The following is a 23041-nucleotide window of genomic DNA, read 5'->3' as shown; positions in this document are numbered from 1 at the left end:
GCTCATAAACACAGCAGAAACAACAACAAAAAAATCATACAACTTGATTTAAAATGGGCTGAAGAACTGCATATACATCTTTTCAAAGAGGAAATGCAGATTGCCAACAGGTACGTGAAAAGCTGCTCAACATTTCTAATCATCAGGCAAATGCAAATCAAAACCACAAAGGGATATCACCTTACAACCATGAGAATTGCTATAATCAAAAAGAACTCAAATAAGAAATGTTGGTGAGGATGCGGAGAAAATGGGACCTCTCGTATTTTGTTGGTGGGAATGTAAATTGGTGCAGCCACTGTGGAAATCAGTATAGATGTTTCTCAATAAAACTAAAAGTAGTTGACCCCCCAATTTCACTCCTGGGTATATATCCAAAAAAATGTCACTAATTCAAAAAGATATATGCTCTCCAGTGTTTATTCAGCATAATTTCTAATTGCCAAGATATGGAAGCAACCCATGTTCATCACTATTTACAATTGCCAAGATATGGAAACAGCTTGTGTTCATCAAAGATAAATTTATAAAGAAGATGTATTATACTACTCAGTCACACAAAACTGAAAATTTGCCATTTGCAGGAACATGGATGGATTTGATGGGCATTACGCAAAGTGAAATATGTCAGACAGAGAAAAGCAAATACTGTATGATATCACTAACATGTGGAATCAAAAACTTTATAATAAACTATTGAATATAACCAAAAATTTTAAAAAGGCAGACTCACAGGTACAGAGAATAACTAGTGGTTACCAGTGGGGACAGTGGGGGAGGAGCAACATAAATGTGGTAGGGGTGGGAGTTATAAACTATTGGGTATATGATAGGCTACAAGGATATATTGTACAACATAAAGAATATAGGCAATATTTTGTAATAATTGTAAATGGAGTATAACATTTTAAATATAAAAATTTAAAAAATTTTAAAAGATAAAAGGAAAAAAGAGAAAAATATTCCTATGGTTTTTATTGTTTTTGATGCTATTATAAATGGAATCATTTTCTTTTTTTTCACATAGCTTATTGTTTGTGTATAGGTATACAACTGATTTTTCAATGTTGATTTTGTATTCTGTAACTGTACTAAATATATTTTAATTCTAGTTTTTTTTGGTAAAGTCTTTATGGCATTTTTATATATAAGATCGTGACATCTGAAAAAAGGGACAATTTTATATCTTCCTTTAAAATGGGGAAATCTTGCATTTATTTTTATTGCCTAGTAATTCTTAGGATCTGTAGGACTATGCTGAATGATAGTGCTAAGAGTAGGAAAACTTTTCTTGTTCTTGTTCTGAAGATTACGTACAGAGAAATGTACCCTCATCCAACCTACTTCTTATCTCAGAGTCCTGACTTTGACCAAGCTAACAACCTTCTAGCTGCATGTGACAATTGCCTGGAGTTCCCAGAGTGCACATAACCTTCACATTAACAATATACCAACAGAGTTCTGCTGTTAAGTGCATTGATTATACAATGGATTAAATACTCGGATTTGATTTTATCACTAGAAATCCAAATCTTTTCCCACCTCCAATCCCCTGCTATGTTTCTGAGATTTCCAGTAAAGCTCTCCACAAAGACACTGACCACAGTAAACCAAGATAAATTATAGGCTCTGGTCTGTGTTTTACCCTCCAACCTTCAACATTATTTAGCAACAGATAATTAGCCTTCTGGGTTTCTATACTTAATCTATAAGTGGTTGCTAATTAGGCAGAGAGATTTGCTAGAGAGACAGGAACTGGAAAATTAGATTCAATATGAGTACAAATGATTGAGATTAGTGGATTTTTCATGATATAAAAGGATGAAACAGATATTTAAAGTCAAATAAATGAAAACTTGAATCCTTGCTCAATTTGTAGCTGAATGGCTTGGGGCAAATTCACTTACTCTTTCTGATCATTTGTTTACTAAAACATAAAACAAAGTAGCATCCTGATAGAACTAAGGTAAGTCAAATGCAATCAGGTGTTAGATTCAAAGTGTAAAGCATTTCAGTTATTATCTTCTCTATCCCTGATGCTTCTCTTCTCCACTTGCCATGCAAAATGGTATTATGGCTACTGTAGCGAGAGTGGGCCATTTTATCCCACCTCTACTCTATCTCCTAGTGAGAGTGGGCCATTTTATCCCACTTCTACTCTATCTCCTGTCTGTGCTCTCTAACCAAGGTTTTAGAGAGGTTTGAATTTTTAATGACAAAAGAATGTTCCTTTAAATTGCCAGAGGGAAAGACTCTGTCCTATAAAGATGCCCCCAAAATTGCAAGTTAACCTCTCATACCCCCCACTTCCAGAAGATCCCATTATATCTGTGTGTGCAGTGGAAAAGTTAGAGTCCAATCTCGGTCCTTTTCCCTCTGGCAACTTTTCTTAGGATTGAGAATACTTTTGACACTTATGGACTAAAAGATGCTACTTGCCACTCTGATTTTGATGCTTCCTCTGATAAAGCTTTTCCATTTTAAAAATGTAAAACTTCAGAGTCCACAAAGGATAAGCAGACACATTTTAAGCCCAATTCTAGCCCCCCCCCACCAGCCTCATTGAGTGCTCTTTCAGTCACAGTCACAACCTCCCAGAGGCCACAGAGACAATTAAAATCACAATGTTCACTTTTCTAACAAGCACTTTAATGTATAGAATTTTCTGACTAGAACATGGACAGGACACTCAACATTCCCTTGACTGCAACTGTGCCAGGAACTTGGAATATTTGGTTTCCTAAGGAGCTTTTGTCTCCAGAGGTTGTAGTTGCTAATGGCAATAATATTCCATCCACAAACTTCTCTGAAATAGTCTACTGCCAAGAAGAATAAAAATACAATTTGGATCTTCAAATTTTACCCCACTCATTTCTCATCATGCCTATTATCTTAGTCCTTAGTTTAGATGTGGATTTATTATCACAGTTAACTTAGCTTCAGTTCAGAATGAACTTGCCTAGGTCCCTGAAAGCAGTAGAAACCTAATCAATGAGGCTTATCCTTGGTATCTACCTTGTGAGAAGAATCAGTTTTTAGAAATTTCCAGACCTTCCAAGTGTCAGTGGGTGAGTAATACAGCTGTTGAAATTTGTGATGTAGGATACCAAGGGACTCACAGTCCCAGGTGCCCAAGTGGAGCAAAGAAACTAAAGAAAAAGAAAGCATATTATTTCCATGTAAATAAATAAATGAAAAAAAAATACTTAGATGAGTTTGATCCCTTCTTCTGCGTCTCTACCACCCATACCCCTTTGACAGTGAGGTCAGCTGCTTGTCCATGGCCTGCTGTGAGTACATTCCAGATGTGCAGTTCCAGGATCCATTTACTTTAGAGAGAGAAGCTTGAAGCTGTCATCCAGGATAGACCTCCTGTTGCGCCGTAGTTTTCTCTGCCGATGCTGGTACCACACCACACCACCAAGAGCAAAAGCAATGAGCAGGAGAATGACACCAATGGCAATCAAGACAGAAGTCAGCACCTCAATGTCCTTTACAGGAATCTGCATGCCCAGCATCCTCACTTTGCCTTCTCCAACATCTCTGGGGATTGCTGCTGAAATGGAACAAGAGGAAAATGGGAACCCTGGGATGGAGAATACTCTAAAAAGCATCTTTGGGAGTTCCCATTTTGGCACATTAGAAAAGAATCCAGCTAGTATCCATGAGGATGTGGGGTCCATCCCTGGCCTTGCTCAGTGGGTCAGGGATCCGCCGGCATTGCCGTGAGCTGTGGTATAGGTCTCAGGAGTGGCTCAGATCCTGTATTGCAGTGGCTATGGTGTAGGCCAGCAGCTGTAGCTCTGATTTGACCCCAGCCTGGAAAATTCCATATGCCATGGGTGCGGCCCTAAAAAAAGGCATCTTTTATAGTCACCTCATAGAAGAGCAGAAATAAGCATATCCAAAGAGAAGAGAGGAACAGTCCTTATCTCTTGAATGATCAGCCAGTGATGACAAATTCAGAGGGTACAGAGAATCAGTGAAACAAAATATCTTTGCTGAGAAAATCCTTAGGAAGCAGTGAGGCTCCAATCCCCCCATGGAAAAAGCTAAGACTCAGAGTTAGAATGGCCTTGACCTACTTCTTTAAATACATAAAGGCCTGTGATGGAGAAAAAAATTAATGGATTTGGTTTTTATAGTTCCAGAGGGTAAAATGAGGAAAAGCATGTAGAAACTCCTGAAAGCAGTTTGACTTAATCATCTATCTTATCAATACTCACATTGACCATTGGACCATAACAAGAGCCCGTCACTGTGATGTCTGGTCTCTCTTATCTTTAGGTCATGATAACACTGATGTCACATTGATCTTTCTAGGTGAGATATCTGATTTTCTTAGTTCCTGACATACAAACTTTTGAAGATCTCCAATTAACCTATGGAGTAAAGCTCAGACTAATCAGCTTATGAGGATGTATATATGTATGTACCTACTAATATGTACAAATGTTATATACAACTCTATGCACAAAATATGTATATATGCACAAATATATCTGTGTGTATACATACAAATTCTTACACATATATGTATAGCAGTCCACTCTCCCAGCCTCACCTTACCATTCCCCAACCCATCCGTACATTCCCTAGTTCCCTGCTTGACACTTTATAAGATACTTAGGCAGATCATTAGGCTTTTTTCAAAAAGAACTGAAAATCCTCCAGACTAAACTGATGATCTCTAACATCCATTCTAGCCTCTTATAATTTTCTGAGTCTTTCTCCACCCATATACAAATGGGGTGGAGAGTGAAAGCACTATTTGAACTTACCTGAATAGGACAAGAATTTCTATTTTCTTGAAATGCAGAAATGGCTTGTTCCAAAGAGTCAACTATTTAGTATTCCACAGATGAAAGAATAAAATTAGCTGGTGCAGAGTGAATGGTATTTGTCTTAGTTTTTCACTGTCCATATGGGGAATTCATGTCTGTGCTACAGCTCCTTCATGCACAACTCAGCAAGACCTTGAATTTTCTTCCCTCTCACACATTAGGTGGGAGGAAAAGATAGCAGGATGCAACTGGGGATGAAGCTATTTTCCTCAATTTAGAAGGTTGGGCATGATGAGCAGAAAAAATAAACTTGCTGAGGGAAGTTCAACTCGAAGCTTAACCTTAGATTCCTGGCTTCTGAAGTCTTAAATAAATCTCAGAATGCTGTGTGAAGGTACTGTGGTCCACCTTTCAGTCCAGTGAAACCCATCCTCTAGAGGCACTGCACCTTTCCCCAAATGCACAACAGATATAACTACTGAGACTCTGTATCATTCACCCTACCTTTTCCAGTCTCTTCACTGATGATGGTAGTAGTGCTTATGTGTTCTGGAGGGAAAAAATAAAAAGAGGTTAGTCTTCTTTTTCTAACTACTTCTCCACAGGCTTGTTGTGGAAGGTTAGTATTGGTTGGAGGAAACTCTCTGTGGTATAGTAAGCAAAATAAAGGTGATTGGAATTACTGTCTTTGGATCAATGTTAATATTGGAATGCGGATTTGAGTTTGAGCTGTAACACAAAATATGAGCAAGAACATAGGTTTGTGGTCCAAAATATGTCACCCCTCTGGCAATATTTGCACATTGATTGGCATTTTCTCTATCCTCCTTATTGCTCTCTTTGTAACCCTTTTCCAGCCTTCCTTCAGGAAGCCCCTGCTTTTTGTCAAACCTACATCCATACATACTCAATCTCTTCTTAGAATACTTCTTCCTCTTATTGCTTTAATGAGGCTGAGCACTTCTCTGAGGACTATGCTTCTTTTACATTGTTTTAAGATTATTTATTATCCCCCATTTTTTGCAATGATGTATCTCTTTTGAGGATCATATTATTTAGCTACAAAAACCAAAACCACTCGTCCCTATTACCCAGCAGTTCTCTTCATTCATGGAAGTCTTTCATAGGTGGCTCAGTCTTTCTCTTCCTCAGTTCCCATCATGGATGTGTGGGTGTTGACCTGTCAAACACTCAAGTCTCACAGATATTGGACCTCTTAACTCCAACAAATTGCTTTTTAAATTTTTTATTTATTTTTTTTAGGGCCACACCCAAGGCATATGGAGATTTTCGGGCTAGGGGTCAAATTGGAGCTGCAGCTGTCAGCCTACACCACAGTCACAGCAATTCCAGTTCCTTAACTCACTGAGTGAGGCCAGGGTTGAACCTGCATCCTCATAGATGCTAGTCAGATTCATTTCCACTGAGCCACAATGGGAACTCCCACTCCAAAGAATTTCATATGTACTTCAACTCTTATCAAACACTCCTATGGTCACATTAGACTCATTACTCAGAATTTCTGTATATCAGAAAGGTAAAATCTCACAAAAGCCTTCTAACATTTGTTTTTATGCTATTTATACCATTTCACCTGTTATTTGCCTATCACAATGACCTTTAGTTCCTGAACTCTTCCACTTTTTCCCAACTCACCAGCTTCAGCCTGTGTTTTCTTCCATTCCTGGTCAGACTAGACTCAAATGTCTATCACTTCAGATACTAACTTACCAGGAATGATATAATCATTTGATGAAACCGCAATAACTATACTTTTTAAATATTTTCTTCTGGCATGTGAATGCTTGTTGAGAAATATCACACAATTGTAAATATCAATATTCTTTGTTTCCAACTTTAAGTCCTCAATGCTGCTTGGTAATAATTAATTAATTTTCCATCACTCAGTGTAACTTTCCCATCTCCCAGAGCAGCTATTTCAAAACTTTTCAGACTCTCCTCAAGCCCCTTATTCATTTATCTTTCACTTTCAGTAGATGACTCTTTCTCCTCCATAACAGATGAAACAATCTGACAGAAATATTTTACCTTTTTCTCAATATTTTCACCCAAATATAAACATTGATCCCTTTCTGTTTTCTCTGTTCTTTTAGTTGAAAAAAAAATGACCTCTAATCTCTTGTTGTAGCTTCTGGCTTTCAACCCCTGCTTCTTCATCATGAACTTTTTCCAACAATTTGTCTTTTATTCCTTATCTGTCTTCAACTTCCCTCTGATTGGCCTGTTGGCTCATATGTGGCTGGAACAATATCAAATTAGATCACATAGAGGATAAACAAATAGATAATATTTAAGATTTGGCTCATTGTTATAGAGAGATATGAGCTATCCTTATTCATATAAGTTTCTCGATAGTATGTATTGATGCAGTCTCTTATCTATCAGATGTTCCATATTTGAGATGACCCATATTACACATGGAGACAACCCATTGCTTTGGATCTATAGCATCAGTAACCACTTGACACACATCAATCGCCACTTGACTTTTGGTTTTAAGAATTGACAACAAAGAATTATGTGTGCCTGTCTGATAGGTAGAGGATAGCACTAGAGTAGTAACAGGAAGACACATTTCAGCAATATGGGTTACTAGAGGACATAGCTTTTTGAAGATATAGTAAATCATAATATTCAATCATTTGTCTCCCTCTTTGGGGGTAAATAGCAGAGTCATATTTTCTACGCTTATTTGTTACTCCTGTTTGAATACCCAAAGATATTTTCCCACTTTCTATTCCTGCTGATAGAGTGCCAATGGCTGGGCGTCTCAGAATACATTCCTTAATACCACAAATTTTCAAAACACTGTGATTTATGTTTTTTAAAAAAGCACAGAATAAAAAAGAAAAAAAAAACCTCCTTGGATTCCTGGATTTAGGTCAAGAGACTTAAGAAGTGAGACACAATACTTTAATGGCTCGAAGACACACAATACAATACAGCCTATACTTCTATATTCTTGGTGAAAAACATTGATTGGTAAAGAAACTGCCCTGGCTATTCTTTCTCCATATAGCAAATATAAGGGAAAAGCTGTCTGTGAGAGGCTGTAATTAAATGCCAATATCTCTATCCAGACTTAGACACTGTTGTTTAAAGACAGAAAGAACTGCCTTTCACGATCCTCACTACAGAAACCAATTAAGTGGTGACTGTTAGAATTATATTTCTCCTTTTTTTAAAGAAAGAATTCATTAGCAATATTCCTTGAAATATTGCTTTTAATAAACTCTAAAATAATAAAATTATATACAACTTAAATGTATTCAAATGAAGCAAATCTACACTAAGCATCAATCAATCCATGTGAGCTTAATAGGTGTCAAAGAAATTAGGAGGTGACAGGAGCAGAGGAATAAGAACTGGGAAATATTTGTTGGGATAATATCTAGGGGCCAGTCATTAAGTCCTGGTTCTTCTTGGGATCAGAAGGATAGGTGCAAGAGGCTTCTTGGTATTATCTGGTTCTTATAGGCTAAATACAGTGCTGGAAGATAGCCTTGTCTTGAATAGTTAGGTCTTACCTCTTTGGGACAAGACTGTAAACAGGGTCTCCATGCCAGCATGTACATGGTCAGTAACATGGCAGTGCAGCAGCCATGTCCCAGGGTTGCTGGCCACCATCTCCACAACCTCAAATGTCCCTGGGAACAGATCCACCACATCTGCCCGGTAGCTCTCTCCACTCTGCAAGAGAGATTGGGGGTAAGTGGAGAAATTATAGGGTATAGAAATTATCTGGCACTTATATGAACTTGAAGATTTGGATATCCACATCAGGAACATGGAACTCCAAGATTCATAGACCAGACAGGATCTTGAAGATTCCAACTTATTCATCTCTGTGAACCCACCTACACAAACTGACTCAATAGAGGAGATTCTCCCCTCCTACTTTTTTCTTGTGTCCCAAAGTAAAAGCTGTTACACCTTTTATCCATACTATTTAGCGGGGTTAAAAACCTTGGCCCCTGGGAAGGATCCAAATTTTCCTTTAGGAGCAAAACTAATTTGGTTTCTCCTCCATGCCACTGCCTTTATCAGACCTTCTATGTCCTTTAGTCTACATTAATGCTTACTACTCTGACTCATTTTTCTAAGTCTAAATCTTCTTCAAGACCTACATGTTGTTCTATATAGCTCCTGAATTGAAGTTCAGAAATGGATTAAGGACTTTACAGATATTGTGAGACACTATGAAATTTTTTGCTCTTAGGATGTCTGTTCACTGGGTCTCAAGACCCCAATTGAAACCCAATTACATTTATTCCTTCAATCTCCTTATCTCATAAATGAGCCACTTATTTCTTCTATATCAAAGGGGTAATCTAAAGCCTACAGGGAAATGACTGACTCTGGGATACAAAGCCAGTCTAGAATCCCCTGCTCAATATTCTACACACAAGACCTATATTTTAACTGATTATTATTTTCTTCCTTGTTATTCTCTTCTTCCTTAATGGATATCGAAGCACTCATCTAGTCACCACTGAGGGACTCTGCCCTCTTTCCAGCTCACCCGATAGAGAAAGCTTTCTGCATGGAAATGGACAGTGTGTAGGTCAATATCTTGGCCCATGGCCAGCATGTACCAGGCCACCCGATCTCCTTGGTGCATGGTAAGACCCCTGAGGTTGGCATAGAGCTTTCCATTAATGGCTGTAAAAGAAGAAATATTATTTTATATCTCTCATTTTGACTTCCCATTGTCACTTCCATAGAGCTAATCCCTATCACCTCTGATGATAGAAAGCCTCCTAACTTCTCTCTTCTCTATTCATCTCCCTCAAGTCTATCTTCCACACTGATGTTATAAGCGTGATCTTCCTAAGTAACTAATATGACCATATCATTCTCATTCTGCTGCTTAAAATACTTTAATAGCTCCATTCTGACCAAAAGATCAATCAAGACTGTGACTCCTAAGCTCAGCCAACAATTTCCTTCAAAATATATCTCCCAAATACCTTCCCAGACCCATCTACAACTATCCTACACGTTTAATTAGAGTGATTTTTCACCATCCTCCCATATGACTCCATATTCATATTCTTTGTGTACTTATTCATGTTTCTGATTGTTCCTCTCAGAAATTCTTCTTCCTTTTATTCATATTTTCAAAGTCATAACTTTATCTCTTCTAATATTCCCTGATCTACCTCCTTTCAGTACCTCTCAATTCCCTGCATCCTCTCCCATATCTGAACTGCTCCAGTCCTCTCTGTACCACCCTTTTGGAACTCACAATAAACTGCCTTCTATATTTACCTATTTTTTAATTTTCATAATTTCATATCCCCAACTAGGTTTATAATAAGCAATAAATGAATTATAAACTATAGTACTATAATTTCCTTGTATTCTTCAGAATACCCAAAAGACACCTGAGCTTACAATATTTTTTTCTTTTTAGGGCTGCACCCATGGCATATGGTGGTTCACAGTCTAGCAGTCCAATTGGAGCTGTAGCTGAAAGCCTACACCACAGCCACAGCAATGCAGGATCCAAACTGTGTCTGCGAACTACACCACAGCTTGCAGCAACGCTGGATCCTTAACCCACTGAGTGAGGGCAGGGATTGAACCCAGATCCCCAGGAATGCTAGTCAGGTTTGTTAACCACTGAGTCATGATGGGAACTCCACAATAAATGTTAAAAAAATAATTGTCACACTTTTGGAATTAATAATGATATTAATGCATGAGACTCATCATCTGCCTCTTCCCAGGCCACATTCTATGCTTTAAAGAAAACTAACCACTCATTGCCATTTTAATTAACACTGACAAGACTACGCCATGATACATTCCCCCCACTTTTCATGTTATCAAAGAGGGGAAATAATGTCCACTCTACATTCCACAAGGGGAAATAATGGATGGAATATTTATAGCCTGTCTCTGTTTTTACTCCGTCCAAATTTTGTATTTGAGAAAAGGAACTAACTATGCTCAATTCAACACCTCTAAATCTTCTCTCTTGGATTATTATTCAATTGTGGGGAAGATTTTGCCCCTGCAAAGGAGGAGGATTATTGTTGTCCCTCTATGTCAATGACAAGATGGAAAATCTATCCATTGTAGGAGCCCATAAGCAAGCCCATTTCATTGCAATGCTAAATTCAGTTTGTCAACTAGCCTTCTTGGTAAGTTCACATTTGATTTTAAGCATCTTTTTCTCTTCCTCAACTAGTTTAGGAATATGGAATGGCGGGGATGGATATTATTTATTTGCCCTCAGACCCAAACATTATTTATATTTTTATTTCCAGTGCTGGCAATCGGAGAGTGTTCAAACAAATACTTCATAGATAAGTAGATAGATACATGAAGAATTTTGATGAATAAACATATAAACTAATAGATGGAAATGAGCATTAGCCAAACCCCTGCACTAGCAAGATCTGTTTCCTCATTCACTTTTAGTCTTGGGAAATTTATTTCTATGATGTGAAAGGAACTAAAAAATTCACATTGTAAAATTTGTGACTCATCTATTCCAATATGAATTACTCAAATCACCATGAAGAGGAAACAGCTAGAATCTGAGTGACAATGAGATACTACTTTTGAGTTCCAGTAGAGGAACTATCAAAGCTGCAATTTTCCCTCAAATCAAAGAAATATTGGACTAGAAGGGATAGTGAGAAATAACCTCATACATTTTTCTGCACTTAAATTCTACCTCTTATTTGAGATTGTATCCTGGGTTTTATATTTTTTTAAAGATAGACAAGTCTATAGATCAAAGGAAGGCTCCAATGCACAATTTCTCTCCAAAATCTATTTGAGCATCAAAAAGCTCTTATTTGTATATGATATGAATCCAGTATGCTGTACTCTGAGGCTCTTTCACCCATCCAGTCATCTCTAAATTAAGCCTTTGTTTTAAAACAAGACTAAAAGGCAATCTTCCCTTCATCTGCCTACATTAGAATTTATTGAGGAAGCATATCTCAGATCTAGAGTGGTAAGGAAAGAAGACAATATTGAAAAACTAAACTCAGGATTTTTAAGTGGAGGGGCCTCAATCAGCCAGGGTACCAGGTACATTGACAGTCATTAATAACCATCTTGCCTTCTCTAATATGTCAAAATATGCTAATGTCCCCACAACAACTTCACAGAGTCAGCTTCCTGCTTTTGGGCACCTGATCTAATTTGGATCGCATTATCTCTTTTATGTATAAAATATAAAATGCAGTAGGAGACAGTTCTTCTAATTTGTCCCCATTTCATATTCCTATACTTTCAGGAATTATGATCCCTTAGATAGTGATGGGCCTATCAAATACCCCTATGCAACCAGTAGGGACTTCTTTGGAATAAGGATAGGTTCTTTTCTACAGACCATGCATTTTATTGCTCTCCAAGAAAGTCTCATCCTGTGGGTTAACACGGCCTGGCTCCTGGGGCCCATAAGTTTCCACATTCTCCTCCAGATACCAAGACTGGTTCTCATCAAAAATCAAAAATAACAAGGCAAATTCTCGGTCCATGTCACGTCGTCCTCCATGGGGCTTCAGGATGCCCTTTCGGCAGATGGTCAAGGGTCCTACCAGGCCACTATACATGTCCTGGGGATAGGAGGCAGGAGGAGAGAGTGAAAGAGATGGATTTGTTCCTGAGTGGTAGTGCTCTACAGTGAGCTATATTGACATTCAAGCTCACTGAGACCTCAGCAGTTCATCATAATATCTTGCATTTATAAGCATCTCAACTGTATTTATTAAATTCATCCTCAGAAATATCTTGGGGCACAGGTAAGACATGCTATCTCATCTAAGATTTAGTTCAGCTGGACTATTCATTTATCTACAAACCCATGAAGCAGTTTCACAACCCAGTACATTTCTCAGGTTGTTTCCTCTTCCTGTAATGTCTGCCCCTCTATCATAGCCCTTATCTTATGTCATAATGCTATTCAGATATCAAGGCTCATGGTATAGGTGCTTACCATTATGTTACCTTCTCTAGTCTCCCTCTCATTCATCCTCTCCTCCAAGCAGAAGTAATCACTTTCTCATGGAGCCCCATAGTACTTTCTATCATATAGTTTTAAGGAACTACTAATACTATGCTATATTTAAAATATATTATATATATATATATATATATATATATATACACTTATATTTAATATCTTTAATCTCAATATTATTTTATATTCATCTATCTCTAAAAATTATGTCATATTCTTTGAAGATGGGAACTGTATCTTACCTTTGTATCATCCATAGCACCAGTTAAAGTGTCTAAAATGTAGGAGGGTCTCAACAAAAGATTGTTGACAGCTGGTTGTGTATGGGTAGCTACATAGATAAACTCACTTTCCAGATGATAAAACAGACAAAATGACTTGTATAAATTCATTCCAAAGGAAAGACAAAACCAAATTTCAGCTAGAACCCCAATTTCTTGACAACTAATTCTAGGTTTCTTAAATCATAACATGTTGTTTTATATGATCCAAGAAGAAGAAACAAGGAAGAAAATCCTCAAAATGAATATATGGTGCTACCTATTCCATTCATCTCTCCTTCTATATATTAAAATAAGCCCAGCATTTGAGGAATTTCCCCCAAATCCTGGGCTTCAAGTCTAGGCTTCTTACTGAATCTGTTTAATAGCTTCTTTTCCTAGGCAGTCTGCCCATTTCTGAGGCTCACATCCAGAAAATCAATATTGCCCTTACCTTAATGGGATCCACTGCAGAATAATAGATCCAGGAAACACAAGCAGAATCATTGGGCCCTGGGCCAGATCGCTCTGGGATATTCCATTGGTAAGTGAGAACCTCACCTAGAAAATGGAATAGGAGTTTCCAATTGGACCAGAACAGAAATATCTCCAGGCCGTTGTGGGTGAGTCTCACAATGTTTAAAATATTTCTGCATTATTCCCATAATACTCTTAATTTTATTTTTGTGCCTTTATTCTTCTCCTTTCTGGAACACCTACAGCCTCTCTTCTACTGTCCCTATCTTTAAAGATTCAGGCCCAGTCCTCTAGTAAGGCAACTCTGCTACTCTTCTCTCTGCTTATAATGTCCTTCTTTCTTTGGCTCTATTTTGGTCTCTTTTTCCTGCTGCTGACTTCTCTATGGAGTAGTTTCTTCAATAACCCCTCTCTAGTCCTCTTCTCATTTTTCATACTCTCTCCTGGAAGATTTCAGCTGCTTTTCTGATGTCAGTTATGATCTATGGGTATTGATGATGCTTAAATATTTAGCTAGACATTCCCTGTCATTAAGCTCCAATCGAAAGTTTCAATTACATACTGAACATCATTTAATTTTCTTTATTTATTTATTTAATTTATTTATTTGTGGTATTAACAGAAACAAAGTACTACATATAAAATAGATAAGCAACAAATTTAAGTGTACAGCACAGGGAAGTATAACAATTATTTTATAATATCACATAATGGAGACTAATCTGCAAAATACTGAATCACTACGCTATATAACTGAAGCTAATAAACATTGTAATTTAAAGATACTGAACATCTTTTGAAGATTGTCCTGACAACACATCAAAAATTAAAATTGTTTTAAACTCACCTGTCTCCTTTGAAAAAAGAATGCTGTTAATCAATCTGTGCTTCCAGTGTTTAGTGATGACATTGAAACCCTCCTAGTTACTCAGATTCGATAAACTTTAGTGTTCTTTTTCTCCCTACCCTCATGCTCTCAACATCCAATCGTATGGAAAATCTTACCAATTGTACTTCTACAATACATTTTATGACCACAGTCTCTTTCTTTCAATTCCCAATATTTCTGCCCTTGTTTAGACCCTGATTTTTGAATACTCGACTATTACAAAACTTCCCAACATGCTTCTCTAAGTCTTGCCCCCTCAAATCCATCTTCCAAGTGATGCCATATTAATTTCATAACAACTTTACTGATATTGAAATGTAATTAGCAAACTCTACAATTCTCAGATGTAATGTGAACAATTCAGTGGTTTTCATTATATTTGCAGAATTTTGTAATCATCAACACAATAATTTTAAAGAAATCATTACCATAAAAAGATCCATGCATTTTTTAGCCATCATTCTCTACTCCACCCTCAAACCAAAACCCTGGGAAACCATTAATCTATTTTTACATTTGTATAGTTTTCCCATTCTGAGTATTTTATATGAATCAGATTATACAGGACTGACGTTAGCAAGATGGCAGACTAAGGAAGTCCAAATATGCATTTCCCCCCACAATAACAACCAAAACAGGGAATAAAAAATTTTATATCCATTAAGTAGTTCTGAGAGACCTCCAGAATACAAGGAAGAATGTGTATCAACACATCAGAGCAAAATAACTGAAGATGGCCAAATAAATATAGGAATTATCTTACCTTAATCACTCTATTCTGGTATAGCTAGGCATCAAGATAGGACCCTCATGGAGGAAAAGAACAGTGGGAGGTTGCCAGCGGCCTTTACCATCATGAATTCTTTCTTGATGGTGACTGGAGTCCATGCCTCTCTTCAACCTCTACAAAAAGGAATCACCACTATTCTGCCCCAAGCCAAGAAGACTCTATAACTCCTCTGCAGCTCAAGAAGGATATGCCATCACCTCAACTCCCAAGAGGAAAAGAGGAAACCTCCATTTCCCTTCCCCCCAAGAAGGAGCCATGACCCTGCCCCTATCCAAGGAGCTATGACAAATATGTCCTTCCTCCAAGGAACCACAATTGCTCTTCCTCCAGCTCTACAAGGACTCACTGTTGACGTGTAACACCAAAGATGGAATTGCCACCACTCCAATTCCCTAGAAGGACACTACTGCATCCTTCTGAGATGGAGCCACTGACACTCCTTGCCCTCCCACCTATAAGTAACTACTGCCCTCCTGTGCCCTCCCTGAGCCATCAAAACTGCATTTTCCAGAAGAGGCCACTGTCACTCTTCCCTCCCTCAGAAAGAATCACATCTGTTCCCCACTTACCACAAGTAGGAACTGCTTCAACTTGCAGCCAAAGATACAGTGACACTTAGCTACCCCAAAAATGAGACACAACATCACAACTACTCAAGAAGTTTATGATGCCCCCTTCCTCCAAAAGGAGACATCACCCTGTGTCCCCCCAAGAAGGAGCTGCTGTTGCACTGACACCACTACACAAGGAACTTATGCCACTCAGCCTTCCAAAAGGAGTCAATTCTGTTCTGGCTCCTCTACTCAGAAGCAGCCACTGCTGCTCCACTCCCACAAGAATAGCTGCCACTTGACCCCTCTCCCCAAACAGGAAATGCTCCTCCCTGGAGACATCAGAACCACTGCAGCAGTGAATGGGTCTGAACCACAGAATTCTGAGATACTTCTGTGAAGTGAATGGGGTCACCCCACAGATACTTCTGCACATATAAGAAACCATTGCATGTGAACTCACATGTTGGGCATGGTGGAAAGAGGAATGTTCTCAGTCATAACTGCCTTATGGGGGGAAAAAGTGAACAAGAGGACCCAGGTAGCCTTCATCACTGAGGACTCCAATAGCCTTTGTCACCACCATGGATACCTGCAGACTTGTCCATTGAGGATCACTGCAGTATTCACTGAAACCAATCTCAGTTGATACAGCTGTATGTATACTATACCACTGTGCCCTACCCAGAACCAGAGCCAATACTGTACACACAGAACCAAAGTAGTCATGCCCCACCCAGCTAACACCCTTGTACCTAACTGTAGGTGAAGATCTTTCCTCATGGTGGCCAGAACATACAATTTGGAAGAGTTGAGTGATCCCTCAAAAGTGGAGATATCAGTGAAAAGCTACAAGAAATATGAGTGTGGATAGCCAAGGAAACATGACACCATCAAAGGAAGACAATTTTCTAGTAACCAACCCAAACACAATGGAGCTCTACAAATTGCCTAAAAAGAATTTAAAAGGATGTTTTGTAGATGGGATTACTATAGCAGAATAGAAGGACTGGAGCTCAACTTCTGTCATAAAAACAAAATTACAACCAAATTCTGAGCAACCTTTGACCAAAAGGATTGAAAATTTTCAAAAAGATATACTACTCTAGAAGACAAAGAGGAGATCACATCAAGAGGTAAAAGGGGCGATTACATGATATAGGCAACACCATGCCTACTGGGTGGGAAGACCCACATACCTGAAAGTAACTGGTTCATAGAGACTACAGGTGTGAGAGTTCTGTGCCACACATAAACCCCCCATGCCTGGGGATCTGGCACTGGGAGCAAGAACTCCTGAAGCATCTGGCATTGAAGGCCAGTGGGGCTGGTGCACATGAGCTCCACAGGACTGGGGGAATGGAGACCCAATTTTCAAAGGCACACACAGATTTTCACATGCACTGCATCCCAAGCCCAAGCAAAGGCTCCTTAGGGATCTGACTCAGACATGACTGCAGTTCTTGGTGGATCTCCTGGGAAAACGGGGTGGGGGGGATGTGGCTTGTTGTGGTGGAAAGGCATCGGGGGCAAAGCTCTTGGGAATATTCATCAGCATACGTTTCTCTAGAGGTGGCCATTTTGGGAAAATCTGGCCCCACCTATCAGTGCTGAGAAGCTCCAGGCCAAACAAAAATCCAGGTGGGATCACAGCCTCACCCATCAGTAAATGGCTGCCTAAAAACCCCCAAGGTGCACAGCCAGCCCTAATCTCAGTCAGAGGCAAAGTCCCACCCATTAGAGGGATAGGAATCAGCCCCACCTACCAGTGGGCAGGCACCAGTCCCTCCCATCAGGAAGCCTACAGCAAAGCCCCCATACCAACTTCAGCCAAAAGGGGGGAAGACACCAGAAGAGAGGCTACAACTCTATTGCCTGCAAAAAGATCACCACACCAAAAACCTAAAAAAAAAAAAAAAAAGGAAAAGACATAGAACTATAACTCAGATAAGGGAGAAAGAAAAAAACCCAGAGAAACAGCTAACTGATCAGGAGATTCTCAGCCTCCAGGAAAAAGATTTTAGACTGTTGATGCTGAAGATGATGCAAGACATTGAAAATAAACTGTAGGCAAAGATGGATAATTTACAGGAAACACTGAGCAAAGAAATACAAGATATAAAACTTAAGCCAGAAGTAATGCAAAATGCAATAACTGAAATAAAAAATTTATTAGAAGCAGCCAACAGGAGAATACAAGAGGACAAAGAACGAATAAGTGAGGTGGAGGACAGACTAGTGGAAATCATGGATGAGGAACAGAAAAGAGAAAAAGATTGAAAACAAATGAAGAGAGTTTCAGAGAACTCTGGGACAAAGTTAAATGCACCATCACCTGTATTATAGGGGTGCCAGAAGGAGAAGAGAGAGAAAGGGACAGAAAAAATATTCCAAGAGATAATAGCCAAAAACTTCCCTAACATGGGAAAGGAACCACTCACTCAAATCCAGTAAGCACAATGAGTATCATATGAAATAAACCCCAGGAGGAACACCCCAAGGCACATATTAATCAAACTGACAAAAATTAAAGACAAAGAGAAAATATTGAAGGCAACTAGGGAAAAGAAACAACATACAAGGGAACCCAGATAAGGTTATTGGCAGATTTTTTTCAGGAGAAACTCTGCAGGCCAGAAGGGAGTGGCATGATATACTTAACGTGATGAAAGGAAAAAAATCTCCAACCCAGGTTAATTTACCCAGCTAGGCTGTCATTCAGATTTGAAGGAGAAATCAAAACCTTCACAGATAAGCAAAAGCTAAGAGAATTCAGCAACACTAAACCAGCTTTACAACAAATACTAAAGGAACTTCTCTAGGCAGGAAAGAAAAGGCCACAACCATAAACAAAAATACCACAAATGGGAGTTCCCCTCATGGTGCAGCAGAAACTAATCTGACTAGGAATCATGAGGTTGCAGGTTTGATACCTGGCCTTGTTCAGTGGGTTAAGGATCCGGTGTTGCTGTGAGACATGCGTAGGTTGCAGAAGTGGCTCAGATCCCGAGTTGCTGTGGCTGTGGTGTAGGCTGGCAGCTACAGCTCTGATTGGACCATTAGCATGGGAACCTCCATATGCCACTAGTGCAGCCCTAAAAAGCAAAAAAAAAAAAAAAAAAAAAAAAACCAAAACCCTAAAAACAAAAACAAAAATACCACAAATGACAAGGCTCAACAGTAAAGGCATATATACAGTAATAATATGAAATGATCCATGCACAGTTATGCTGGTGAAACCAGAAATCGTGAGAAGAGGAGGATACAAATGCAGGACGCTGGAGACGTACTTGCAGTTAAGAGACCAACAACTTAAAACAATCCTGTATATATATATATACAGGATTGTTTTAAGTTGTTTATATATATATATATATATATATATATATATATACATACAAATTATATATATACATATATATACTATATATATATATATATATATACAAAATATATATACACATACAAATTAAAAGTGAGAGGATGGAAAACAATATTCCATGCAAATGGAAATCAGAATAAACCTGGAATAACAATACTCATATCAGACAAAATAGACTTTAAAATAAAGAATATTTTAAGAGACAAGGAAGGACGCTACATAATGATCAAAGGAACAATCCAAGATGATATAAAAATTTTAAATATCTAGGGACCCAACATAGATTCACCACAAAGTATAAGGTAACTGCTAACAACTTTAAACGGACAAATCAACAATAACACAATCATAGTGGGGGACTTTAATACCCCACTGACAACAATGGACAGATCATCCAGACAGAAAATCAATAAGGAAACACAGGCCCTGAATGATGCATTAAACCAGATGGACTTAAGAGATATTTATAGTACATTCCATCCAAAAGCAATAGAATACAGAAAAGACATTCTTATAAAGTGCACATAGAACATCCTCTAAGATTGATCACATCCTGGGCTACATAACAAGCCTTGGTAACTTTAAGAAAATTGAAATCATATCAAGCATCTTCTCCGACTACAACATTATACAACTGGAAATCGACAACAAGAGAAAAACTTCAAAAAACACAAACACGTGGAAATGAAACAACATGGTACTAAACAACCAATGGATCACTGAAGAAACCAAAGGGGAAATTAAAAAATACATAGCAGCAAATGACAATGAAGGTACGAAACTCCAAAACCTATGGGATGCAACAAAAGCCATTCTAAGAGGAAAGTTTAGAGCAATAGAAGCCCACCTCAGGAAACAAGAAAAAGCTCAAATAATCAACCTAAATTTGCCTGTAAAGAAACTAGGGAGAGAACAGACAAGATCTAAAGTTAGTAGAAGGAAGGAAATCATAAAAATCAGAGTTGAAATCAATGAAATAGAAACAAAGAAAACTATAGAAAAGATCCATGAAACGAAAAGCTGGTTCTTTGAAAAGAGCAGCAAAACTGATAAACCCTTAGCCAGACTTATCAAGACAAAAAGAAAGAGGACTCAAATCAATAAAATTAAAAATGAAAAAGGAGAAGTAACAACGGACATCACAGAAATACAAAGTCTCATGAGAGACTATGCAACTATACGCCAATAAAACAGAAAACCTAGAAGAAATGAACACATTCTTAGAAAAGTACAGTCTTCCAAGACTAAACCAAGATGAAATAGAAAAGATAAATGGACCAATCACAAGAACTGAGATTGAAACTGTGATTTAAAAACTTCCAACAAACAAAAGTCCAGGACCAGATGGCTTCACAGGCAAATTCTATCAAACATTTAGAGAAGAGCTAACACCTCTCCTTCTGAACCTTTTTCAAAAAAACTGCAGAGGAAGGGATACTCCCAAACTCATTCTGTGAGGCCACCCACCATCACCCTCACACCAAAACCAGACAAAGATACCACAAAAAAAGAAAATACAGGCCAATTTCACTGATTAATATTGATGCAAAAATCCTCAACAACATACTAGCAAACCGCATCCAACAATACATCAAAAGAATTGTACACAATGATCAAGTGGGATTTATCCCAGGAATGCAAGGGTTCTTCAATATCTGCAATCCATCAGTGTGATACACCACATTAACAAACTGAAGAATAAAAACCCTATGATCCTCTCAATAGATGCAGAAAAAGCCTTTGACAAAATCCAACACCCATTTCAGTTAAAAAAAAAAAACCTTCAGAAAGTGGGCATAATGGGAACCTACCTCAACATGATAAAGGCCATATGTGACAAACCCACAGCAATCATTCTCAATGATGAAAAGCTGAAAGAATTCCTGCTGAGATCAGGAGCAAGACAAGGATGTCTGCTCTCACCACTATCGCTCAACATAGTTTTGGAAGTCCTAGCCACAGCAATCAGAGAAGTAAAAGAGATAAAATGAATCCAAATTGGAAAGGAAGAAGTCAAACTATCATTATTTGCAGATGACATTATACTATATCTAGAGAATCCTAAAGACTCTACCAGAAAACTGTTAGAGAGGGAAGCAAGATGGTGGAAGAGTAGGGGGGAAGGCTTGCCCTCTCCCACAAACACAACAACAACAAAAAACACATATACATGTTAAATGACTCACAGAGAACAGCAACTAAATGCTGGCAGAAGAACTTAAACCTCCAATAATAGCAAGAATCTCGTGACATTACTGGGTAAAACAAGAGAAAAGAGGAGAGATAGAGAAGGGGAATCAGGACCCCAACTGGCACTCCAGAAAGGGAAGTGTGAAGGAGAAAGGGAACCCACACCCTGGAAAGTTACCTAATCAACAGAAAGATCAACCAAGTCAGAGGGATCTCCAGATGCTGAGAAGAGGGCAGCAGTAGGTCTGAGATCTGAAAAGCAAAGTGAGAGCCAAACAGATCATCTGAACTACTGGCACAGTCACCAAAAACTGAGATGCTTGGGTTGGGGGTGTGCACCAAGACCTAGGTTCTGGAGGTTAGTCCCCAGGAGTGGGCTGGGTTTGGCAGTGTGGAGACAGCCTGAGGGCCTAGGAAGCAGTGCATCATGGGTGGAAGGAGCAATATGCTAAGGGCTGCAGAGTGGAAAGCCACAACAGAGGGAGCCTGGGAGAAGATCTGGACCCACAGGAGAGACAAGGTGCCAGTGTTGGGGAGAGGAGAGGAGAAGGGGTGGGCTGCTAGAGAATATTCCTTGCACCCCAGCGAGTGCACTTGCCACAAGCTAGCAGAGAGCAGTGCTTCCCAGTGCATTTCCTCCCCCTACTCTCCATGTGTGCCTGACCTGAGGCTGCCTGCCATCCTGGGAGGCTGACCTCACCACTCGCAAGAAGCCAACCACCTCTGGAGCTTACCCAGGCCTGGCCTGCCAGCCTCTGAAGGGGCCACACTCCTGTGGAGCAGCCTTCAGCAATGCCAAACCCCTAAAGAGCTCTGTGGCCCAGAAACACCAGGGCAAGATCTGCCCAGCCACGGGAAAACTGCTTCCATCAAGGTGCAGTCCTGCCAATCCCATCTGTCCTGCGGAAGTGCTCCATTGTCTTCCTGTGGCCCAGCTAGCACCACCTGCCCTTGGGAGGTGCTGTAATCCCATGGAGCAGTTGCCCAGAACCTCCACCACCTGGACGAGCTCCATTGATCACAAGCACTGTGGCAAGCCCTACCCGGCCATGGGAAGTCTGCCTCCATCATGGTGTGATCCTGCCAGTCCCATCTATCCCGTTTACCATCACATCCAAAAGAATAAAATAGCTAGGAGGAAACCTACCTAAAGAGACAAAAGACCTGTACTCTGAAAACTATAAGACACTGATGAAAGACATCAAAGATGACACAAATAGATGGAAATATATACCATGCCCATGGATTGGAAGAATTAATATTATCAAAATGACTATACTACCTAAGGCAATCTACAGATTCAATGCAATCCCTATCAAATTACCAAGGACACTTTTCACAGAAAAATATTTTAAAGTTTGTTTGGAAGCACAAAAGACCCGGAACAGCCAAAGACGTCCTGAAAAAGAAAAATGGAGCTGGAGGCATCAGGCTTCCAGACTTCAGACTATACCACAAAGCAACAATCATCAAAACTGTATGGTACTGGCACAAAGACAGAAATATAGATCAGTGGAATAGGATAGAAAGCCCATAATTCAATGCACATGCCTATAGTCAACTAATTTATGACAAAGGAGGCAAGAATATACAATGGAGAAAGGACAGCTTGTTCAATAAGTGGTGCTGGGAAAACTGGACAGCCACATGGAAAAGAGTTAAATTAGAACACTCCCTAACACCATACACAAAAAGAAACTCAAAGTGGATTAA

At 39.0% G+C, this 23041-nt stretch overlaps 1 protein-coding gene across 3 annotated transcripts in view; it reads right to left on the bottom strand.

The window, feature by feature from the left end:
* Positions 1-1160: 1160 nt before the first annotated feature.
* HEPH (hephaestin) overlaps positions 1161-23041 on the bottom strand; it is a 125528-nt gene continuing 103647 nt past the window's right edge. For 2 of the 3 annotated variants that reach the window (XM_047765482.1, XM_047765485.1), the window contains exons 16-21: positions 13504-13610; positions 12160-12385; positions 9328-9467; positions 8333-8495; positions 5289-5333; positions 1161-3556 (exon numbers count right to left, since the gene is read on the bottom strand). In XM_047765482.1, coding sequence (XP_047621438.1) covers positions 3327-3556; positions 5289-5333; positions 8333-8495; positions 9328-9467; positions 12160-12385; positions 13504-13610 — 911 coding nt within the window. In that variant the 3' untranslated portion in view covers positions 1161-3326. The remainder of the gene's footprint in view (positions 3557-5288; positions 5334-8332; positions 8496-9327; positions 9468-12159; positions 12386-13503; positions 13611-23041) is intronic. The other variant, XM_047765484.1, reaches the window with a different exon arrangement.

The sequence above is a fragment of the Phacochoerus africanus genome, chromosome X, assembly GCF_016906955.1.
Source record: "Phacochoerus africanus isolate WHEZ1 chromosome X, ROS_Pafr_v1, whole genome shotgun sequence".
NCBI classification, from domain to species: Eukaryota; Metazoa; Chordata; class Mammalia; order Artiodactyla; family Suidae; genus Phacochoerus; species Phacochoerus africanus.
This window is presented reverse-complemented; position numbering and strand designations above follow the sequence as displayed.